This window comes from Salmo trutta, chromosome 2, assembly GCF_901001165.1.
Source record: "Salmo trutta chromosome 2, fSalTru1.1, whole genome shotgun sequence".
Taxonomy (NCBI): Eukaryota; Metazoa; Chordata; class Actinopteri; order Salmoniformes; family Salmonidae; genus Salmo; species Salmo trutta.
The window spans coordinates 3,512,144-3,534,892 of NC_042958.1; the positions used below are offsets into that span (position 1 = coordinate 3,512,144).

At 44.5% G+C, this 22,749-nt stretch overlaps 1 protein-coding gene across 1 annotated transcript in view; it reads left to right on the forward strand.

Moving 5' to 3' along the window:
- The window catches only part of LOC115149106 (transient receptor potential cation channel subfamily A member 1), a 70,796-nt gene extending 63,743 nt beyond the window's left edge, over window positions 1–7,053 (forward strand). Inside the window, exons 24-28 of the mRNA XM_029691635.1 lie at window positions 2,189–2,371; window positions 3,583–3,651; window positions 3,961–4,062; window positions 4,599–4,714; window positions 6,335–7,053. Coding sequence (XP_029547495.1) covers window positions 2,189–2,371; window positions 3,583–3,651; window positions 3,961–4,062; window positions 4,599–4,714; window positions 6,335–6,536 — 672 coding nt within the window. The 3' untranslated portion in view covers window positions 6,537–7,053. The remainder of the gene's footprint in view (window positions 1–2,188; window positions 2,372–3,582; window positions 3,652–3,960; window positions 4,063–4,598; window positions 4,715–6,334) is intronic.
- The last annotated feature ends 15,696 nt before the right edge of the window (window positions 7,054–22,749 follow it).

Here is a 22,749-nt window from a genome sequence, read left to right on the forward strand (position 1 = left end):
CAATAGAACACTTTAACAATAGAACACTATAACAATAGAACACTATAACAATAGAACACTATAACAATAGAACACTTTAACAATAGAACACTATAACAATAGAACACTATAACAATAGAACACTATAACAATATAACACTATAACAATATAACACTATAACAATAGAACACTATAACAATATAACAATAGAACAATGTAACATCATAACAATAGAGCACTGTAACAATAGAACACCATAACACTATAACAATAGAACAATGTAACATCATAACAATAGAACACTGTAACAATAGAACACCATAACACTATAACAATAGAACAATGTAACATCATAACAATAGAACACTGTAACAATAGAACACCATAACACTATAACAATAGAACAATGTAACATCATAACAATAGAACACTGTAACAATAGAACACCATAACATCATAACAATAGAACACTGTAACAATAGAACACCATAACACTATAACAATAGAACACTGTAACAATAGAACACCATAACACTATAACTATAGAACACTGTAACAATATGGAAGATAAATAAATATATTCTACAACAACCAATATCACTCCCTTAAAACACAACCTTATGGAACAATCCTTGGATAGCTTTTCAGAATTCACTGATAGATTGGTCCGCATGGAAAACTAAAGGCATTGTTAGCGCCGATTTGGACATATTTGTATAAAAGACAGAACATTCAGAGCTCCATGTATATTTGTGTAAATATGAATGTATATGATGAAATATTAGGTACGTACCTTTATGATTTATATTTACCTGTTTGAGATGTATTCATTTGTTGTTAGTGTAACTTAGTTTTGTCCCCCCCCCCTCTTGCCCATTCATTGTACTGCAGTAAGTGTGTTAGGATAAAAGCAGGAAGTTGGGCCTTTGGGGGGAGGAGTCCTTGCTAGACGCGGGAGCGGTATAGTTTTTTGACCATACAGACATACAGACATACAGACAGGTCATATTGTGTATTTTCCATATCAAGTAACCTATGTTTTAAGTTGATTGGATATTCATTTTCCTGTTAGATATAAGAAGAATAAACATTTTTGTTGCACCATATCCCTGGATCACATTGAATGTTTGGCTTTTTGGAAACCTTGAGTGTGGACTGTATGCGTACCAAACAACCCCGCTTCAGGCTTGGGCAGTGGCTATGGTAAAGAGGAAAGGAAGCCACTACAGGCATAGAAACTGTAAATGACTTGGTAACAGGAAATGCATTTATTTCCATGACAAAATTAACAGTAATTTCAGACTGACAAGTGTAGATAGTTTCAAATACAAATTAATAGTTACATATCACAGAATTTAAATGTGGAATATTTTGGACATCATAGCAACCTTGAGGGAATCATATGATAGGGAAGATATACAAAATCTTGCAGAGAGCATACCCAGCTAGCAATGAGGAATCGGCCCAGAAGCGACTCTAATGATAATTTGAAAACAGTTGCTTGAAAGGCATGAGCTCTGCTTTGTTTTTTTGCGCGGGCTGTACTGTACACACTTCATCAGTCTCTCATTCACAATTTGACAGAATTTCACGGCAGTATTCCATTTGTGTGTCCGTAATGCACCCTAAAAGAATCCATGCCTTTTGTGGGCAGTGGCTGTTGTGCCCTTGATCCTGGAGTGCTGCGTTATCATAGGATAGGCAGCTGCAGCTATCACCAAGCTATGCTAGCTAGCTGCTGTCAGCTTGGCTAAACACAAGATCAGTACAAGCTTTAGACTACACACAGAACTGACCATCTTGAGATGGCAGGTCAGTCAGGTTGGGAGAAGTCCTCTACTTCAAAACTTCATTCTCTCCATAGAAAAGCTAGTTTAGTTTACCTCGCTTTACTCACTACTGCCCTTCGTTGTGATTGAATGGCAAAGACACCCCCCAAGACGACTCTTGTTTGCCTTGAGTCGTAGCCGCTAGCATTTCTTAATGAGCACTGATGAAAAACAAGGCCTAATCAGGAAGTGCAGATGCCCTTTAAGGCCTAATGACACCTTCATAAACCCTTCATAAGGCCTACATAGTTAATTTGTAAATAAATCAAATCAATGAAGATATCTGAGATGGAACTAAGATCTGCTTATGTTTTAAGTCCTCTGCCATGTTCCATGTTCCATGTCATCCCATTTCTTTTTCGCTCTTTTGTTCTTTCAGAAAGAGTTTGAGCGACTGGACTTGTCTGGAGTCCAGATCTTTGTGATGATGGTTGGAGAACTGAATTACCAAAGCAACATTCTGGACATATACCTAGACAACAAACTTCCATTTCCCTTACTCACTTTCTATATGTTTGTGGTGTTTGTCATCCTCATGCCAATCCTGCTGATGAACATGATGGTAAGCCTCTCCATGATCTAAAGCGTGTCAAACTTTCACTGGAGGGACGAATCTCTGAGGGTTTTCACTCCTCCCTTGTACATGATTGGAACTTCCCTCACCTGGTTAACTAGGTCTTAATTAGACACAAATTGAAAGAAAAGAATAAAAACCAGCACACACACAGCCCCTCCATAGAATGACCTTGACACCCCTGGTCCATCTCAACTGTCCAAAATGGCTTCCTCTCCTTCCTCTCCTTTCCTTAGATCTGTGTTGATGAATGGAAGGAGATGAGGCAAGAAAACTACTTCAGATTATTGAAATGCAGCCCCACATTTCACAGGAAAGATGATTCTTATTTGAGTGTGTTTGTCACGCCCTGATCTGTTTCACCTGTCCTTGTGATTGTCTCCACCCCTCTCCAGGTGTTGCCCCTCTTCCCCATTATCCCCTGTGTATTTATACCTGTGTTCTCTGTTTGTCTGTTGCAAGTTCGTTTTGTTCTTCAAACCTACCAGCTGTATTCCCCCTGCTCCTGTCTTGCCTATTGTTCCTGTTTTTCCCGGTTTTGACCTTTCCTGAGCTTGTCTGCCGTCCTGTACCTTTGCACCACTACTCTGGATTATCGACCTCTGCCTGCCTTGACCTGTCGTTTGTCTGCCCCTGTTGCTGTAATAAACATTGTGTCACGCCCTGATCTGTTCCACCTGTCCTTCTCCACCCCCTCCAGGTTTCGCTGATTATCCCCAGTGTATTTATCCCTGTGTTTCCTGTCTCTCTGCGGCAGTTCATCTTGTATGTTTCCAAGTCATCCAGCATTTTTTCCCGTTCCCCCTGCTTTTTGCATTTCTCCTTTTTCTAGTCCTCCCAGTTTTGACGCTTGCCTGTTTCTGGACATTGTACTTCATTGCAATTGGATCTTACCTTCAAACCTGTTAGTGTTTTAGGCAGGATTATTGGGATGTGTCTTGTCCTGGAGGAAAAACGGAGCTATTTCCACCAAATGGGTCAGCTGCAAAGTCAAAATTGGCTATATTGTAAAAATGTAAACAAATTTTAAAAAAATAGCTGTTTGGTATTAATTTAAGGTTAAGGTTAGGCATTAGGGTTTGCAGTGTGGTTAAAGTTAAGGTTTGTATGACTTTGTGGCTGTGCCAGCTACTGACCACTCTGCAGAGCTGCCTCCAGAACAACATTCATGACTAAAAACGCTAACCTACGTGTTGTAGATCGGTTTGGCGGTCGGCGACATCGCTGAGGTAAAGAGAACCGCAGCTCTGAAGAGAATAGCCATGCAGGTGTGTTGCTGTCACTCAGTCCTTTTGGTTTTTGATTTCATTACAGACACAATACATAACATCTAATGGATTCTTGTTCAGTGTGTCGCATCTTTCCTCAAAGTCCTCAATTTACAAAATTCCTCTGATGTTCTTCACTGAAGTGTACTGTAAAGTTGTTCTGATGGGGTCAATATCACTTCCTCATCATACTGTACCTAATCGTAGACCAACAACTATTCCCGAAACCTTTCTTAAAGTCCTCAATATAACAAAATGCCATACTTGCTGATTTTGTTGACTGAAGGCATTGATTTATTTCCATGTCAGATCGAGCTCCACACCAATCTGGAGGAAAAAATGCCGTACTGGTTGTTGAAGAGAGTGGACCAGTCATTCTTCACCATCTACCCCAACCGCAAGTGCTCCAAGGTGGGTATGGCTCCTCGTTAGGGTTGCAAAATGTCGGTAACTTACCTATAATTCCCAGGTTTTCCAAAAATACCAGGTAAGAAATTCCATGAATCAGGAGTGAATAAGCAGAAAATACAGAATCCTTCAACCAGAATTTTGGTCAAATTACTGTAATTTTGTAACCCCTGTATCTGGTGCTTACCACTGATGTGTTGGTAAGAAAAACGTTGGTAGAAATAAAAGCTGATTACCGTTTGAGGTGAATAAAGCAATGCTCCCTGTGTTTTCAATGCAGTCTTCACCTTCTACCATCCTACTGGGGAAATTAAAACAGTCTTCACCTACCATCCTACTGGGGAAATTAAAACAGTCTTCACCTTCTACCATCCTACTGGGGAAATTAAAACAGTCTTCACCTTCTACCATCCTACTGGGGAAATTAAAACAGTCTTCAGGACTTACTGTGCTCACTCTCTATGCTAAACTATAACAGAGCTTTGTGGAAAGCCAGGGTTTGGAGAAATCAATGGTTCCTTGTTCTTTTTTTCCAAAAGGCCTCAATACTTTATTTCTGGAGTCAAGGAGAAGAAAACGAAGCGCGTACACGTCTAATGACCAACTCATCCAATTCAACCCCTGTCGAGGCTGAACTACGCAAACAGAAGTACAGGTAAGTCACACACTCACTCACTCACACACACACAATCAGGGATCTGGAGTGTTTAAATGGTGCGTGAGCTGCCTCTAGTGGTCTGACGTAAAAACCAGTGGCACTCTTCTAGGTCGACTAGAGACACAGTACAGGGAGATTTTACCAAATGTTGCTTTTTATATTCTAGACGTTTTTTAAAAGCAACTCAAATTGTAAGAAAGTGCTCAACAGCAACATACTAAGTGCATGTATGCTCTAAACACTGAGAGTAAGCAGAGCAACAGGGAAAGCCTCCCTACTGTAACTAAGCAACAGGGAAAGCCTCCCTACTGTAACTAAGCAGAGCAACAAGGAAAGCCTCCCTACTGTAACTAAGCAACAGGGAAAGCCTCCCTACTGTAACTAAGCAGAGCAACAAGGAAAGCCTCCCTACTGTAACTAAGCGACAGGGAAAGCCTCCCTACTGTAACTAAGCAGAGCAACAAGGAAAGCCTCCCTACTGTAACTAAGCAGAGCAACAAGGAAAGCCTCCCTACTGTAACTAAGCAACAGGGAAAGCCTCCCTACTGTAACTAAGCAGAGCAACAGGGAAAGCCTCCCTACTGTAACTAAGCAACAGGGAAAGCCTCCCTACTGTAACTAAGCGACAGGGAAAGCCTCCCTACTGTAACTAAGCAGAGGAACAGGGAAAGCCTCCCTGCTGTAACTAAGCAACAGGGAAAGCCTCCCTAGTGTAACTAAGCGACAGGGAAAGCCTCCCTAGTGTAACTAAGCGACAGGGAAAGCCTCCCTACTGTAACTAAGCAGAGCAACAGGGAAAGCCTCCCTACTGTAACTAAGCAACAGGGAAAGCCTCCCTACTGTAACTAAGCGACAGGGAAAGCCTCCCTACTGTAACTAAGCAGAGGAACAGGGAAAGCCTCCCTGCTGTAACTAAGCAACAGGGAAAGCCTCCCTAGTGTAACTAAGCGACAGGGAAAGCCTCCCTACTGTAACTAAGCAGAGCAACAGGGAAAGCCTCCCTACTGTAACTAAGCAACAGGGAAAGCCTCCCTACTGTAACTAAGCAGAGCAACAAGGAAAGCCTCCCTACTGTAACTAAGCGACAGGGAAAGCCTCCCTACTGTAACTAAGCAACAGGGAAAGCCTCCCTAGTGTAACTAAGCAGAGCAACAAGGAAAGCCTCCCTACTGTAACTAAGCGACAGGGAAAGCCTCCCCACTGTAACTAAGCAGAGCAACAAGGAAAGCCTCCCTACTGTAACTAAGCAGAGCAACAAGGAAAGCCTCCCTACTGTAACTAAGCAGAGCAACAAGGAAAGCCTCCCTACTGTAACTAAGCAACAGGGAAAGCCTCCCTGCTGTAACTAAGCAGAGCAACAAGGAAAGCCTCCCTGCTGTAACTAAGCGACAGGGAAAGCCTCCCTGCTGTAATTAAGCGGAAACCTTGAGAAACCAGTCAGACTGATAAAACCAAACATGTTTCTATATGTTCCAGACTGAAGGAGATATCCAGTGTGTATATTTCTATATAATCCCATACAGACTGAAGGAGATATCCAGTGTGTATATTTCTATATAATCCCATACAGACTGAAGGAGATATCCAGTGTGTATATCTCTATATAATCCCATACAGACTGAAGGAGATATCCAGTGTGCTGGAGAAGCAGCACGACCTGATAAAGCTGATGATCCGGAAGATGGAGATCACATCAGAGGCAGACGAACGTGACGGGCCCACAGAGGTCAAAGGTTACAGGCAGAGGTCAAACTGGGGCCAAGCCAAGGGCTCCAACTGGATCCCGCTGATTAAGGTCCTCGAGAGCAAGAACGTTTGAGTCCTTCAATTTACTGGTGACTAAGGTTGCGAAATTCCATTTGTCGGTTTTCCAGAAATCCTGGGTGGAAGATCATTGGGATCAAAAGGGAATAAACAAGAGATCCAGGAACCTCCAACCAGGATTTGTGAAAACCAGGGGAATTTTAGGAAAGGTCAGAATTGTGCATCCTTATTGATGACCATCAACAATATGTCAAGAATATTTAAAATACAGAACATTTTTATATATACAATACTTGAACTGATATTGTTTTCAAAACTTACTGTAGGATACTATGATTAGCATGAATGACTTATCAGTGGGGATACTATTTCTGATGCACTTTTGATTGGTTAATCATGGATCTCTCTCTGCTAACGCTATACTTGTATTTGTCAATGTGTTCGTAGATTCTTCTATGCACGTAATAATAATTGCATGTGATTGAAATTATTTGAATATTGTATGTATATTTTATCTTATAACCTGTCTGAAACATACTGGAACCAATAAAAATGATGAAATCGTTCCCATATATCGTGCTCATGCCTCTCCATAATATCAATATGCCTCGTCCATTACTGTCCTGGTTAGTGATTACTGTCTTATTTCACTGTAGAGCCTCTAGCCCTGCTCAATATGCCTTAACCAACCATGTTGTTCCACCTCCCACATATGCGATAACATCACCTGATTTAAACATCTCTAGAGACTATATCTCTCATTACTCAATGCCTAGGTTTACCTCCAATGTACTCTCTTCCTACCATACCTTTGTCTGTACATTATGCCTTGAATCTCTGCTATCGTGCCCAGAAACCTGCTCCTTTTACTCTCTGTTCCAAACATGCTAGACAGCCAGTTCTTTTAGCCCTTAGCTGTACCCTTATCCTACTTCACCTCTTTTCCTCTGGTGATGTAGAGGTTAATCCAGGACCTGCAGCATCTAGCTCCACTCCTACTCCCCAGGTGCTCTCATTTGTTGACCTCTGTAACCGTAAAAGCCTTGGTTTCGTGCATGTTAACATTAGAAGCCGCCTCCCAAAGTTTGCTTTATTCACTGCTTTAGCACATTCTGCCAACCCGGATGTCTTAGCCGTGTCTGAATCCTGGCTTAGGAAAATGTTACGTGAATTAAGTTATCAATGTTCTTAAACCGAACTTCAATTAAACTACTCAGTCTGCCCCCCCCCCCCCCCCCCCCCCCCCAGAGGGTGTAAGATTCTGGTTGAATGAAGCAGATGGAGAACCAGCCTACAATGGTCAAAACGTTTATTTATGAGAGCTCTAAAATTCATACAATGCACACAGCCTTTTATATTACCACACACACACAAATAAACTTACATCAGTAGAGAACTCCACCCCGCTTTAGGCGGATGTATTTTTCCACTGTACACATACCTACATTCCTTATCAAACCTTGCCACCTGTCTTCTAATCTCCTGCCAACTAAGCCGTTCCCAGGCCGTTGTTTCTCTCCCTAACTTAGGGAGGCCTCTTCTCCTGTTCCTTTCCCAAGGTCGTCTTATCAACTCTGCCCTGCTCATTTTGAAGTGGTAACAGTGTTTTACTCACACACAGTATTGGAATATAGTTTTTAACATTATTATAGCCTTATAATTGCTAATACATTTCAACAGGTTATATGGTTTCTGAGTGAAATCATTTAGTCAAACCTTTAATCATATAATTTCCATTACAGAAAACCACCAGAACTATAAAATGTTCTGCCAAGATAGAACGGCCAAAGGGGGCAGTGTTGCAATCTACTGCAGAGATAGAACTCTGCAGGCTATCTTACTATCCAGGTCTGTACCAAAACAATTCAAGCTTCTACTTCTAAAAATTCACCTTTCCAGAAACAAGTCTCTCACCGTTGCTGCTTATTATAGACCACCCTCTGCCCCCAGTTGTGCCCTGGACACCATATGTGAATTGATTGCCCCCCATCTATCTTCTGAGCTCGTGCTGCTAGGTGACCTAAACTGAGACATGCTTAACACCCCAGCCATCCTACAATCTAAGCTTGATGCCCTCAATCTCACACAAAATATCAATGAACCCACCAGGTACCACCCCAAATCCGTAAACACTGGCACCCTCATAGATATCATCCTAACCAACTTTCCCTCTAAATACACCTCTGCTGTTTTCAACCAAGATCTCAGCGATCACTGCCTCATTGCCTGCATCCGTAATGGGACCACCCCTCATCACTGTCAAACGCTCCCTAAAACACTTCAGTGAGCAGGCCTTTCTAATCGACCTGGCCCGGGTATCCTGGAAGGATATTGACCTCATCCCGTCAGTAGAGGATGCCTGGTTATTCTTTAAAAGTGCCTTCCTCCCCATCTTAAATAAGCATGCCCCATTCAAGAAATTTAGAACAAGGAACAGATACTGACTTACTGGTGTTCTTCCATGCCATCCATGGGAGGGGTGCGTCACTTGAGTAGGTTGAGCCACTGACGTGGTCTTCCTGTCTGGGTTGGCGCCCCCCCTTGGGTTGTGCCGTGGCGGAGATCTTTGTGGGCTATACTCAGCCTTGTCTTCGGACGGTAAGTTGGTGGTTGTAGATATCCCTCTAGTGGTGTGGGGGCTGTGCTTTGGCAAAGTGGGTGGGGTTATATCCTGCCTGTTTGGCCCTGTCCAGGGGTATCATCGGATGGGGCCACAGTGTCTTCTGATCCCTCCTGTCTCAGCCTCCAGTATTTATGCTGCAGTAGTTTATGTGTCGGGGGGCTAGGGTCAGTCTGTTACATCTGGAGTATTCTCTTGTCTTATCCGGTGTCCTGTGTGAATGTAAATATGCTCTCTCTAATTCTCTCTTCTCTCTTTCTTTCTCTCGGAGGACCTGAGCCCTAGGACCATGCCTCAGGACTACCTGGCATGATGACTCCTTGCTGTCCCCAGTCCACCTGGCCATGCTGCTGCTCCAGTTTCAACTGTTCTGCCTGCGGCTGCGGAACCCTGACCTGTTTCACCGGACGTGCTTGTTGCACCCTCGACAATTACTATGATTATTATTATTTGACCATGCTGGTCATTTACGAACATTTTAACATCTTGACCATGTTCTGTTATAATATCCACCCGGCACAGCCAGAAGAGGACTGGCCACCCCTCATAGCCTGGTTCCTCTCTAGGTTTCTTCCTAGGTTTTTGGCCTTTCTCAGGAGTTTTTCCTAGGGAGTTTTTCCCAGCCACCGTGCTTCTTTCACATGCATTGCTTGCTGTTTGGGGTTTTTGGCTGGGTTTCTGTACAGCACTTTGAGATTTCAGCTGATGTACGAAGGGCTATATAAATAAATTTGATTTGATTTGATATAGCCCTTGGTTCACTCCAGACCTGTCTGCCCTTGACCAGCACAAAAACATCCTGTGGCCTACTGCATTAGCATCGAATAGCCTCCGCGATATGCAACTTTTCAGGGAAGTTAGGAACCAATATACACAGGCAGTTAGGAAAGCTAAGGCTAGCTTTTTCAAACAGAAATTTGCATCCTGTAGTACAAACTCAAAAAAGTTCTGGGACATTGTAAAGTCCATGGAGAATAAGAGCACCTCTTCCCAGCTGCCCACTGCGCTGAGGCTAGGAAACACTGTCACTACCGATAAATCCACAATAATTGAGAATTTCAATAAGCATTTTTCTACGTCTGGCCATGCTGTCCACCTGGCTACCCCTACCCCGGTCAACAGCCCTGCGCTCCCCACAGCAACTCGCCCAAACCTCTCTGTCACGGTTGTCATAAGAACGGGACCAAGGCGCAGCGGATGTTGAGTTCCACATATTTATTACAAAGTGAAACTTTAAGCAAAAGCAAATAAATCAATAAACGAACAACGAAATGTGACTACGTGGTGCACAAACACAAAACAATATCCCACAAACACAGGTGGGAAAAATAGCTACTTAAATATGATCACCAATTAGAGGCAACGATTACCAGCTGCCTCTAATTGGGAACCAAACCAAAACATCAACATAGAAATTTTAAACTAGAACACCCCCTCGTCACGCCCTGACCTACTACACCATAGAGAAACAAGGGCTCTCTATGGTCAGGGCGTGACACTCTCCCACTTTTCCTTCACCCAAATCCCGATAGCTGATGTTCTGAAAGAGCTGCAAAATCTGGACCCTTACAAATCAGCCGGGCTAGACAATCTGGACCCTCTCTTTCTAAAATTATCTGCCGAAATTGTTGCAACCCCTATCACTAGCCTGTTCAACCTCTCTTTCGTATCGTCTAAGATTCCCATAGATTAGAAAGCTTCCGCGGTCATCCCCCTCAAAGCGCTTATCCCGCATGCGGGATCAACATCCAGCGAAAAATCATATCGCCATATTCATAACCGAACCATAACAAAATGTACTTTTTTTTTTCTTCTCAAATATAGGACTATTTTATATCGTTTTATAGATACACCTCTCCTGAATCGAACCACGTTGTCCGATTTCAAAAAGGCTTTACAGCAAAAGCAAAACATTAGATTATGTTAGAGGAGTACATCGTCAAAGTAGCCACATCGCCATTTTCCGACCAACCACATGCATCACAAATAACCAAAACACAGCTAAATGCAGCACTAACCTTTGACAATCTTCATCAGATGACACTCCTGGGACATCATGTTACACAATACATGCATTCTTTTGTTCGATAAACTTCATATTTATATATAAAAACAGCATTTTACATCGGCGCATGACGTTGAGAAAATATTTTCCCTCAAATGCATCCGGTGGATCAGCAATACAATTTACTAAATTACTATTCGAAAACATTTTTAAAATGTAATATCGTCATTCAAAGAATTATAGATTAACATCTCGTGAAAGCACCCGCATTGCCAGATTTAAAAATAACTTTACTGGGAAATCACACTTTGCAATAAAAGGGGATGCTATACTCAGAAAAATAGGCTAGCGATACAGGTTAGCGCCATCTTGGAACAATCTAATATCAAATCTACTCTTGTATACTATTGTAAATATTCCCTTACCTTTGATTATCTTCATCAGAAGGCACTTCCAAGAATCCCAGGTCCACAACAAATGTAGTTTTGTTTGAAAAAGTTAATAATTTATGTCCCAATAGCTTCTTCTTGTTAGCGCGTTCCGAAGGCTACTCAAAATGTACCGTAGTGCGCGGAACTTCTCATCACGAATGTGCAAAAAAAATATATTTAAGTTCGTTCAAACATGTCAAACGTTGTATAACATAAATCTTTAGGGCCTTTTTCAACCAGAGCTTCAATAATATTCAAGGGGGACGATTGCATTGTCTTTCTAAACGTTTCAAAAGGGGAGGGTAGCCAGGGGCGCCCGCGTCATAATGGTAATGGCCCTCCCCCTATGACCAACTTCCAAAGCCTCTCATTCGGACAGTTTGTACCGTAGAAGACTCAAACCACTTTCTAAAGACTGGTGACATCTAGTGGAAGCCATAGGAAGTGCTCAATGAATCCTAACTCACGGTGTGTTTTATAGGCAAAGTGCTGAAGATGAGTCCACAAATCAGATTTCCACTTCCTGTTAGGATCTGTCTCAGGGTTTTGACTGCCATATGAGTTCTGTTATACTCACAGACACCATTCAAAGTTTTAGAAACTTTAGGGTGTTTTCTATCCACATCTACTAATTATATGCATATCCTAGCTTCTGAGTTTGAGTAGGAGGCCGTTTAAAATGGGCACGTATTTTTTTCAAAATTCGCTGTTGCGCCCCCTATCCTTGGCATGCGTTAAGAGGGGGAGACACTCTAGACCCAAACTGCTACAGACCTATATCTATTCTAGCCTGCCTTTCTAAGGTCTTTGAAAGCCAAGTTAACAAACAAATTACCGTCCATTTCGAATCTCACCGTACCTTCTCCGCTATGCAATCTGGTTTCCGAGCTGGTCATGGGTGCACCTCAGCCACGCTCAAGGTCCTAAACGATATCATAACCACAATCGATAAGATACATTACTTTGCAGCCGTATTCGTCGACTTGGCCAAGGCTTTCGACTCTGTCAATCACAACATGCTTATCGGCAGACCCAACAGCCTTGGTTTCTCAAATGATTGCCTCGCTTGGTTCACCAACTACTTCTCCGATAGAGTTCAGTGTGTCAAATCGGAGGGCCTGTTGTCCGGACCTCTGGCAGTCTCTATGGGGGTGCCACAGGGTTCAATTCTCGGGCCGACTCTCTTCTCTGTATACATCAATGATGTCACTCTTGCTGCTGGTGATTCTCTGATCCACCTCTACGCAGACGACACCATTCTGTATACATCTGGCCCTTCGTTGGACACTGTGTTAACTAACCTCCAGATGAGCTTCAATGCCATACAACTCTCCTTCCGTGGTCTCCAACTGCTCTTAAATGCAAGTAAAACTAAATGTGTGCTCTTCAACTGATCGCTGCCCGCACCTGCCCACCCGTCCAGCATCACTACTCTGGACGGTTCTGACTTAGAATATGTGGACAACTACAAATACCTAGGTGTCTGGTTAGACTGTAAACTCTCCTTCCAGACTCACATCAAACATCTCCAATCCAAAATTAAATCTAGAATCGGCTTCCTATTTCTCAACAAAGCATCCTTCACTCATGCTGCCAAACATACCCTCGTAAAACTGACCATCCTACCGATCCTTGACTTCGGCGATGTCATTTACAAAATAGCCTCCAATACCCTACTCAACAAATTGGATGCAGTCTATCACAGTGCAATCCGTTTTGTCACCAAAGCTCCATATACTACCCACTGCTGCGACCTGTACGCTCTCGTTGGCTGGCCCTCGCTTCATACTCATCGCCAAACCCACAGGCTCCAGGTCATCTACAAGTCTCTGCTAGGTAAAGCCCCGCCTTATCTCAGCTCACTGGTTACCATAGCAACACCCACCCGTAGCACACGCTCCAGCAGGTATATCTGACTGGTCACTCCCAAAGCCAATTCTTCTTTTGGCTGCCTCTCCTTCCAGATCTCTGCTGCCAATGACTGGAACAAACTGCAGAAATCTCTGAAGCTGGAGACTCTTACTTCCCTCACTAGCTTTAAGCACCAGCTGTCAGAGCAGCTCACAGATCACTGCACCTGTACATATAGCTCATCTGTAAATAGCCCATCCAATCTACCTCATCCCCATACAGTATTTATTTATTTATCTTCCTCTTTTGCATCCCTGTATCTCAACTTGCACATTCATCCTCTGCACATCCTACCATTCCAGTGTTTAATTTCTATATTGTAGTTACTTTGCCACCATAGCCTATTTATTGCCTTACCTCTCTTATCCTACGTCATTTGCACATGCTGTATATAGATTTTCCTATTGTATTATTGATTGTATGTTTGTTTACTCCATGTGTAACTCTGTGTTGTTGTATGTGTCGAACTGCTTTGCTTCATCTTGGCCAGGTCGCAATTGTAAATGAGAACTTGTTCTCAACTAGCCTACCTGGTTAAATAAAGGTGAAATAAAAAAATATATATATACGTGTGAGGAAATCACACAACAGAACTATTATCCACAAGCTAGTCAGCAGTATAAACCCATTTCTTATAGACCTAGGATTACAGAAATCTGGTAACTATTCCAAAATATCCAGATTTGACAGAATTCCCGGTTGATATATTCCTGGAATCAGCATGGAATAAACACGAACTCTGTGAATCTTCCAACCAGGATTTCTGGGAAAACCTGTGAATTTGGGGGAAATTAGCATATTTTTTGGCATACTATTACACTCCCGAAACTTGGATTGTGTTTATAATGAGATTAGGGGGAAACCCAAGAGGAAGATATGGGTAGAGGTCAGCAGTCCTGTGTGACTGATGCACTGATGAGCCTTATCTGGGCAGATGGAAAGAGGAAAGACCTAAAACCCGATCCATTCTAACCACAGCAGCCTTAAAACCGATCCATTCTAACCACAGCAGCCTTAAAACCGATCCATTCTAACCACAGCAGGAACACATTTACAATAACTCTCTCTCTCCCTCTGTGTGTGTGTGTGCGTGTATAAAGACACACCGCTCTGCTGAGGGAACCTCTCAACACTTTCTTTTGAAGAGAGGGATGTGAAAAAGAAAAGAGAAAAATTGAAAAACCTTGCACAGACAAGAGCCCACATCTGTCTGAGATCAGACAAGCCTTTAGCTTCACCGGCCTACTGTACACCACCTTTACCAAGCCCTACTCTAAACCCACCATGCTAACAGACTAGCCTTTAGCTTCACCATCCTACTGTACACCACCTTTACCAAGTCCTACTCTAAACCCACCGTGCTAACAGACTAGCCTTTAGCTACACCCTCCTACTGTACACCACCTTTACCAAGCCCTACTCTAAACCCACCATGCTAACAGACTAGCCTTTAGCTTCACCATCCTACTGTACACCACCTTTACCAAGTCCTACTCTAAACCCACCATGCTACACCCTCCTACTGTACACCCCCTTTACCAAGCCCTACTCTATATCCACCGTGCTAACAGACTAGCCTTTAGCTACACCATCCCACACCCCTTGGCGCTCACCCAGGTCCACTCTTAACCCAACATGCTAACAGGCTAGCCTTTAGCTACACTAGCCCACACCCCTTGGCGCTCACCCAGGTCCACTCTTAACCCAACATGCTAACAGGCTAGCCTTTCGCTACACCAGCCCACACCCCCTGGCTCTCACCCAGGTCCACTCTTAACCCAACATGCTAACAGGCTAGCCTTTAGCTACACCAGCCCACACCCCCTGGCTCTCACCCAGGTCCACTCTTAACCCAACATGCTAACAGGCTAGCCTTTAGCTACACCAGCCCACACCCCCTGGCTCTCACCCAGGTCCACTCTTAACCCAACATGCTAACAGGCTAGCCTTTAGCTACACCAGCCCACACCCCCTGGCTCTCACCCAGGTCCACTCTTAACCCAACATGCTAACAGGCTAGCCTTTAGCTACACCAGCCCACACCCCCTGGCTCTCACCCAGGTCCACTCTTAACCCAACATGCTAACAGGCTAGCCTTTAGCTACACCAGCCCACACCCCCTGGCTCTCACCCAGCCTGGCTCTGAAGTGTGTGAGAGAGTAGTAGCACTCAACAACTGTGTCAAAGCTCGGGAATTATACTGGATTCTCACACTCACATACCCCCAAAACCAAAAGTGGTTCACACACAAAGTAGGCAAATAAATGAAGATGTGTCTTTGGCAATTGTAATGAGTTTTCATCAGGAAAATAGTTCCGTCTACAGTGGGAAATGCTCAACACCTGTGTGTCTCTTTGTCAGTCCTCCTCGAACCAACCTGACCCTTAAACACAGAGTGAGTCCTCAAATCGGGATTGCTTGGAAACCTGGAAAATTTTGACTACTAAACCATTTAAAACTACACCAAAAAAATAGTTTGTGTTAAAGTGTAATACCTGCATCTTAAAATTGACAACTAAACCATTTAAATCTTGTCTCTAATACAGGACGACTCTGTTAAAACAAGTTGCAGATATCCTCCTCACTGATTCCATGGCTATGACATTTGAAGAAGCATCCATTCTCTCTAATGGCCGTGCGTTTAGCTGTTGTCACACATCATTCGTTCTGCCCTGCAGCTGTGAAACCGCCTCGGTGACCATGGAAACCAAGAGTCGGTTGGGGAAGAAAACACAAAATGGCCACAGCTGATGTCATAGCCTGGGAATAGCACCTGTCTCCTCCATCTATCAGCCTGTGTCCCAAATGGCACCCTATTCTGTTTACAACTACCCTACTATCGATAGGGTTCTGGTGAAAAGTGGTGCACTTTGTAGGTAATTTGAGATGCACAAAAGGGCTTCGATAGAGAGGTCACAACCTCTGAGAGACCATGTTGATGGACAAATGTTAAAATGTCCCCTTCAAGCCCTGATTCCCATGGCCAAAACAATACGTATGCAGTCATCCATTATCCTGATGGTTTTGGGACCGTATTTTAGGGATTTTTTTTTTGTTACTTAACTAAATAGAGTAACAAATGATAAATGTATCCCCCTGGTTTCAGATAGCCTTGTGACTTCGCTCTCTGGCTGGCGTCCCAAATGGGTCCTGGTCAAAAGTAGTGCACTATATAGGGAGTACACTCTCAGAGGAAAAAAGGTGCTAACTACAACCTAAAAGGATTCTTTGGCTGTCCCCCCATTGGAGAACCTTTTAAATAACACTTTTTGGGTCCAGGTAGAACGCTTTCCACAGAGGGTTCTACATGGAACGCAAAAGGGTTCTACCTGGAACCAGAAAGGGTTCTACCTAGAACCAGAAAGGGTTCTACCTGGAACCAGAAAGGGTTCTCCCTGGAACCAAAAAGGGTTCTCCCTGGAACCAGAAAGGGTTCTACCTAGAACCAGAAAGGGTTCTACCTGGAACCAGAAAGGGTTCTACCTAGAACCAGAAAGGGTTCTACATGGAACCAAAAAGGGTTCTACCTGGAACCAGAAAGGGTTCTACCTAGAACCAAAAAGGGTTCTCCCTGGAACCAGAAAGGGTTCTACCTAGAAGCAGAAAGGGTTCTCCCTGGAACCAGAAAGGGTTCTACCTGGAACCAGAAAGGGTTCTACCTAGAACCAGAAAGGGTTCTACCTAGAACCAAAAAGGGTTCTCCCTGGAACCAGAAAGTGTTATCCTCGGGGGACAGCCAAAGAACCCTTTTGGAACTCTTTTTCCTAAAGGGTATAGGGTACCAGTTGGGACAGAGACAAAGTCGTGCTTGGCCTGAAATATTCTCCTTATAGCCAATACCTTTTCATGCTGTTTAAAAAAAAATATGATAGTGAATCAGATGATACATAAATCCCCTTAGCTTGCACTTCCCTGGTTGAGTCAGTCTGTTTGAATCCCTAGCCCGGTGGATGGGTGTCCTGCCGGACAGACGATCTATCAAGGACAGAGGAAGTCAATATTTCACCATGATATACAGACATAGGGTCAGGTGTTTTTAATCCCCCCAAAAAACATGAACCCATTCATGTTTCACTACGTATAGCAAGGATGGACAGCTCCTGGCCTCGGGGGCCTGATTAGTGCCACACTTACCCCCAGCCCCAGCTAAACACACCTGACTCCAATAATTAACTAACTAATCATGAGCTTCAATTCACATAGAAATGTAAATTATAGATCTGTCATTCTCATTGAAAGCAAGAATAAGAATCGGTAGATCTGTTCTATGTGTCGCAATTTCTATGCCTCCCGTGCTTAAGCTTTGTTTTTGAGTCTTTTACTTTCGGTTTTGCACACCAGCCTCAAACAGCTGAAAATACAATATTTTTGGGATATTGAAAATATATTTCACAGTGGTTTAGATGGTACAATGATTCTTGCTTGTTTTGCCACATAAACTGAAATTAGGCTATAAAATATGTAACAACCAGGAAACGGCAGAGCGATTTCTGCTTATTGCACCTTTAAATCAGCTGTGTTTGCTACGGATGGTGAGTAAATGATATTACTCCTGGAGTACTAGAGTTAGATGTAGAGAGTCACAACATGAGATACAGACATAGGGTCAGGTTTAACAGTCTATTCACCTGTCACTATGTTTAGCTTGACGTATAGCAGTATGACAGAGAATTACAGTTAATGACACCTATGTTCAGGATTCAGAGTGGAGCTATTCCGCAAAGGGAATCGAACCCACAACTCTACATTCTCAACTCAGCCGGCAGGTCCAGAATAGGATAAACGGCCTACAGAGAGTAGGATCAGATCCTCCTTGTCCATATAGCCGAATCTGTTTCTTTACAATCTAAAAGACAAAACAGATCCTCGATCAGGCTTTATGAGTAAGGCTCTAGAATCAGGAACGTGATGAAAGTTCCGGGGTGAGCTGGGCGAACAATATCCCGGAAGGTCCTGCTGACAGGAAGGTTTCATGTGGAAAGCGGTCAGAGAATAAATGGGATTAACGGAAGCATGGAAATGGTCCTGGATTAGGGAACATTCCTGACCACTGAGAGAAAGGGAAATGTGAGAAACATAAAGCGGAAGAGGGGAGAGAGGCCAGGAAACGTATGCCCTCTCTCTCATTGATGCCATTAATGAATATGTGTGGTGGCCCTTGGAGAGAAAAGGACACCATGACTGTATATAGGCCTAAAGTGCAGGAACAGAGCTGAAAAAAACAGAATTTTGCAAACTGTAAACAAATGGTTACACTAACACTGTATTTCTCTGAGAGGTTCCTAAGTTCCCAACGGAAAGCTCTGTCTCAAAAGGCGATTCATGGATACTGTGAGAAAAGAAAGGAACTGAAATCCACCACTCAGGCTTAATTAACAGTGTTTCTATGAATTCATACAACTGTATTTTAACCTTACAAGGGCAATGTACAGTACAAATAGATCCAGACATATCAATGCTCATTTTCTTTAAGCAAATAACAGGCAAAAGGTGCAATAGTAGAGTCCTAAATATGCATCCCAAATGATACCCTATTCCTTATTTAATACTTTTGACCAGGGCCCAAAGGGATCAAGCTAAGTGGTTAAAAGTAGTGCACTAAATAGCCAATAGGGTGTCATTTGGGAGTGACATGCAACCCTGGCATGAATTAGACATCCTCTCTTCAGCTGACAGGATGCTATGGAGAGGAGTGGTGTACAGTAGCTCTCCTCCATCTCTCCCTCCATTTCTACTCCATCTCTCCCTCCCTCCCTCCACCCCTCCCTCCCTCCATCCATCTCTCCCTCCCTCCCTTCATCTCTCCCTCCCTCCATCTCTCCCTCCATTTCTACTCCATCTCTCCCTCCCTCCCTCCTTCCTTCTCTCCCTTCCTCCCTCCCTCCATCCATCTCTTCCTCCCTCTATCTCTCCCTCCCTCCATCTCTCCCTCCATCTCTCCCTCCATCTCTCTCTCCCTCCATCTCTCCCTCCATCTCTCCCTCCATCCCTCCCTTCATCTCTCCCTCCCTCCATCTATCCCTCCCTCCATCTCTCTCTCCCTCCATCCCTCCCTCCATCTCTCCCTCCATCTCTCCATCTCTCCCTCCCTCCATCTCTCCTTCTATCTCTCCCTCCCTCTCTCCCTCCCTCTCTCTCTCCCTTCATCTCTCCCTCCCTCCATCTATCCCTCCCTCCATCTCTCCCTCTCTCCTTCTATCTCTCCCTCCCTCTCTCTCCCTCCATCTATCCCTCCCTCCATCCATCTCTCCTTCTATCTCTCCCTCCCTCTCTCTCCCTCCCTCCATCTCTCCATCTATCCCTCCATCTATCCCTCCCTCCATCTCTCCCTCTCTCCCTCCATCTCTCTCTCCCTCCATCTCTCCCTCCCTCCATCTCTCCCTCCCTGCCTCCATCTCTCCCTCCATCTCTCCCTCCATCTCTCTCCATCTCTCCCTCCCTCCATCTCTCCCTCCACCTCTCCCTCCCTCCATCTCTCCCTCCCTCCCTCCCTCCCTGCCTCCATCTCTCCCTCCCTCCCTCCCTCCATCTATCCCTCCCTCCCTCCCTGCCTCCATCTCTCCCTCCATATCTCCATCTCTCCCTCCCTCCATCTCTCCATCTCTCCCTCCCTCCATCTCTCCCTCCCTCCCTGCCTCCATCTCTCCCTCCCTCCCTCCATCTCTCCTTCTCTCCATCTCTCCCTCCATCTCTCCCTCCCTGCCTCCATCTCTCCCTCCCTCTCGCTTCCTCCCTCCATCTATCCCTCCCTTCATCTCTCCCTCCCTGCCTCCATCTCTCCCTCCATCTCTCCCTCCCTCCATCTATCCCTCCCTCCATCTCTCCATCTATCCCTCCCTCCATCTATCCCTCCATCTCTCCCTCCCTCCCTCCATCTCTCCCTCCCTCCCTCCCTCCATCTATCCCTCCCTCCCTCCCTCCATCTATCCCTCCCTCCATCTATCCCTCCCTCCATCTATCTCTCCATCTCTCCCTCCATCTCTCCCTCCCTCCATCTCTCCATCTCTCCCTCCCTCCCTCCATCTCTCCCTCCCTGCCTCCATCTCTCCCTCCATCTCTCCCTCCATCTCTCCCTCCCTCCATCCCTCCATCTCCCTCCCTGCCTCCCTCCCTCCATCTCTCCCTCCCTCCATCTCTCCATCTCTCCCTCCCTCCATCTCTCCCTCCATCTCCCTCCCTGCCTCCCTCCCTCAATCTCTCCCTCCATCTCTCCCTCCCTCCATCTCTCTCTCCCTCAATCTCTCCCTCCATCTCTCCCTCCCTCAATCTCTCCCTCCATCTCTCCCTCCCTCCATCTCTTCCTCCATCTCTCCCTCCATCTCTCCATCTATCCCTCCCTTCATCTCTCCCTCCATCTCTCCCTCCCTCCATCTCTCCCTCCCTCCATCTCTTCCTCCATCTCTCCCTCCATCTCTCCATCTATCCCTCCCTTCATCTCTCCCTCCATCTCTCCCTCCCTCCATCTCTCCCTCCATATCTCTCTCCTTCCATCTCTCCCTCCCTCCATCTCTCCATCCCTCCCGTTCTCTTTCTAGTGAACTTGGCATGTCCATCCACCAGAATGGAGCATGGATCTCAGCTGTGCCGTTAGATAATCGCTGGCCCAAAGTTACTGTTGTAATAAAAATCACAATTTCACCCCAATTACCGGGGAATGACTAGGCCTACTCATAGCTATCAGATGTACTGGGAATATTCCTCAGAACAAGGAGGAGGTGTATTCTGACTGTGCTTCTGCTGCAATAGGTTATTGTCACTAAACTTGGGAGAGAATTTTGTATTACATTTTTATTTATTTAAAACATTTATTTTTTACTATACTGATCTAAGTCCAGATGTGATCCTAGATCGGTGGTTAAGGGCAACTTCAGCTTCGACCTGAAAGGTGAGGTTGAGGAAGGGTAGCACTGCTTAAGAAGGAAAGGAAACAAGGACAGGAAGCAAAATGGCAGCCGTAGGATCCTGGTTAAAAGTAGTGCACTATATAGGTAATAGGGTGCCGTAGGACCCTGGTCAAAAGTAGTGCACTATATAGGTAATAGGGTGCCGTAGGACCCTGGTCAAAAGTAGTGCACTATATAGGTAATAGGGTGGCGTAGGACCCTGGTCAAAAGTAGTGCGCTATATAGGTAATAGGGTGCCGTAGGATCCTGGTCAAAAGTAGTGCACTATATAGGTAATAGGGTGGCGTAGGATCCTGGTCAAAAGTAGTGCGCTATATAGGTAATAGGGTGCCGTAGGATCCTGGTCAAAAGTAATGCACTATATAGGTAATAGTGTGCCACTTGGGACACAGTCAATGCTGCATCCCCATCCCCTGAGAAAGTGGAAGGTCCCCATCCCCCCTAACCTCCACCCCCCCTGCCACGCCCCTGTCATGCCAGCGATCCAGATGTCATGGGAAACGCTGACAGCTGTGGCCGAAGCGTACGGGGCCGTGTGTGAAAGGACACTACAATCTGCAGAAACTCGATCCCTCTGTGAAACGCACACAGGATTAGTCACTTTTTGATAAGATCTTCGGACATTTCTATTACCAAAAGATGTGTGAGAGAGAGACTTGTCACAGTGGATTGTGATGTATTCTTGTCATCTAGCTAGCCTGACGATTGTTTGGAGAGGATGACAGAACTGTTTCTGTCAATGAAGTAGGCTGCGGTAAAATGAAATGACTGTTTACAAGACAGTGAGATAGCTGATTTACATGGGTATGTCGCCTTGTCAAAAGTACTGCATTATATAGGGAACAGGGTGTCTTTTGGGACACAAAAATGGTACAGTAGGTTTTTGCTTTGCCCCTGTCCCGCTAGATATGTTTTTTGTTGTAATTTAGCAGACGCTCTTATCCAGAGTGACTTACAGTAGTGAATGCATACATTTCATTTCATACATTATTTTTCTGTGCTGGCCCCCCCCCCGTGGGAATCGAACCAACAACCCTGGCGTTGCAAACACCATGCTCTACCAACTGAGCTACAGGGAAGGCTGATAAATCAGCCTCTAACATAACCTTATCATTACTATACAGTGCAGTAGGTTACAGTGTGCCCTTAGCTCAGTGCACGTTTTGGTTTGTTCGTCCTAACGCGCTACACAGCTGATTCAAATAATTAACTAATCATTAAGCTTTGATCATTTGAAACAGCTGTGTAGTGTTAGGGCAAAAATCCAAAAACGTGAACCCTTGGGTGTCCAGAGGAACGAGTTTAGGAAACGCTGCCTTATATTGTCTGAGAAATTGATGGAATTAGGAAGTATTTAGGCCTATTGTTTGGAAACCATTTCAGAACATCTGGGAAAT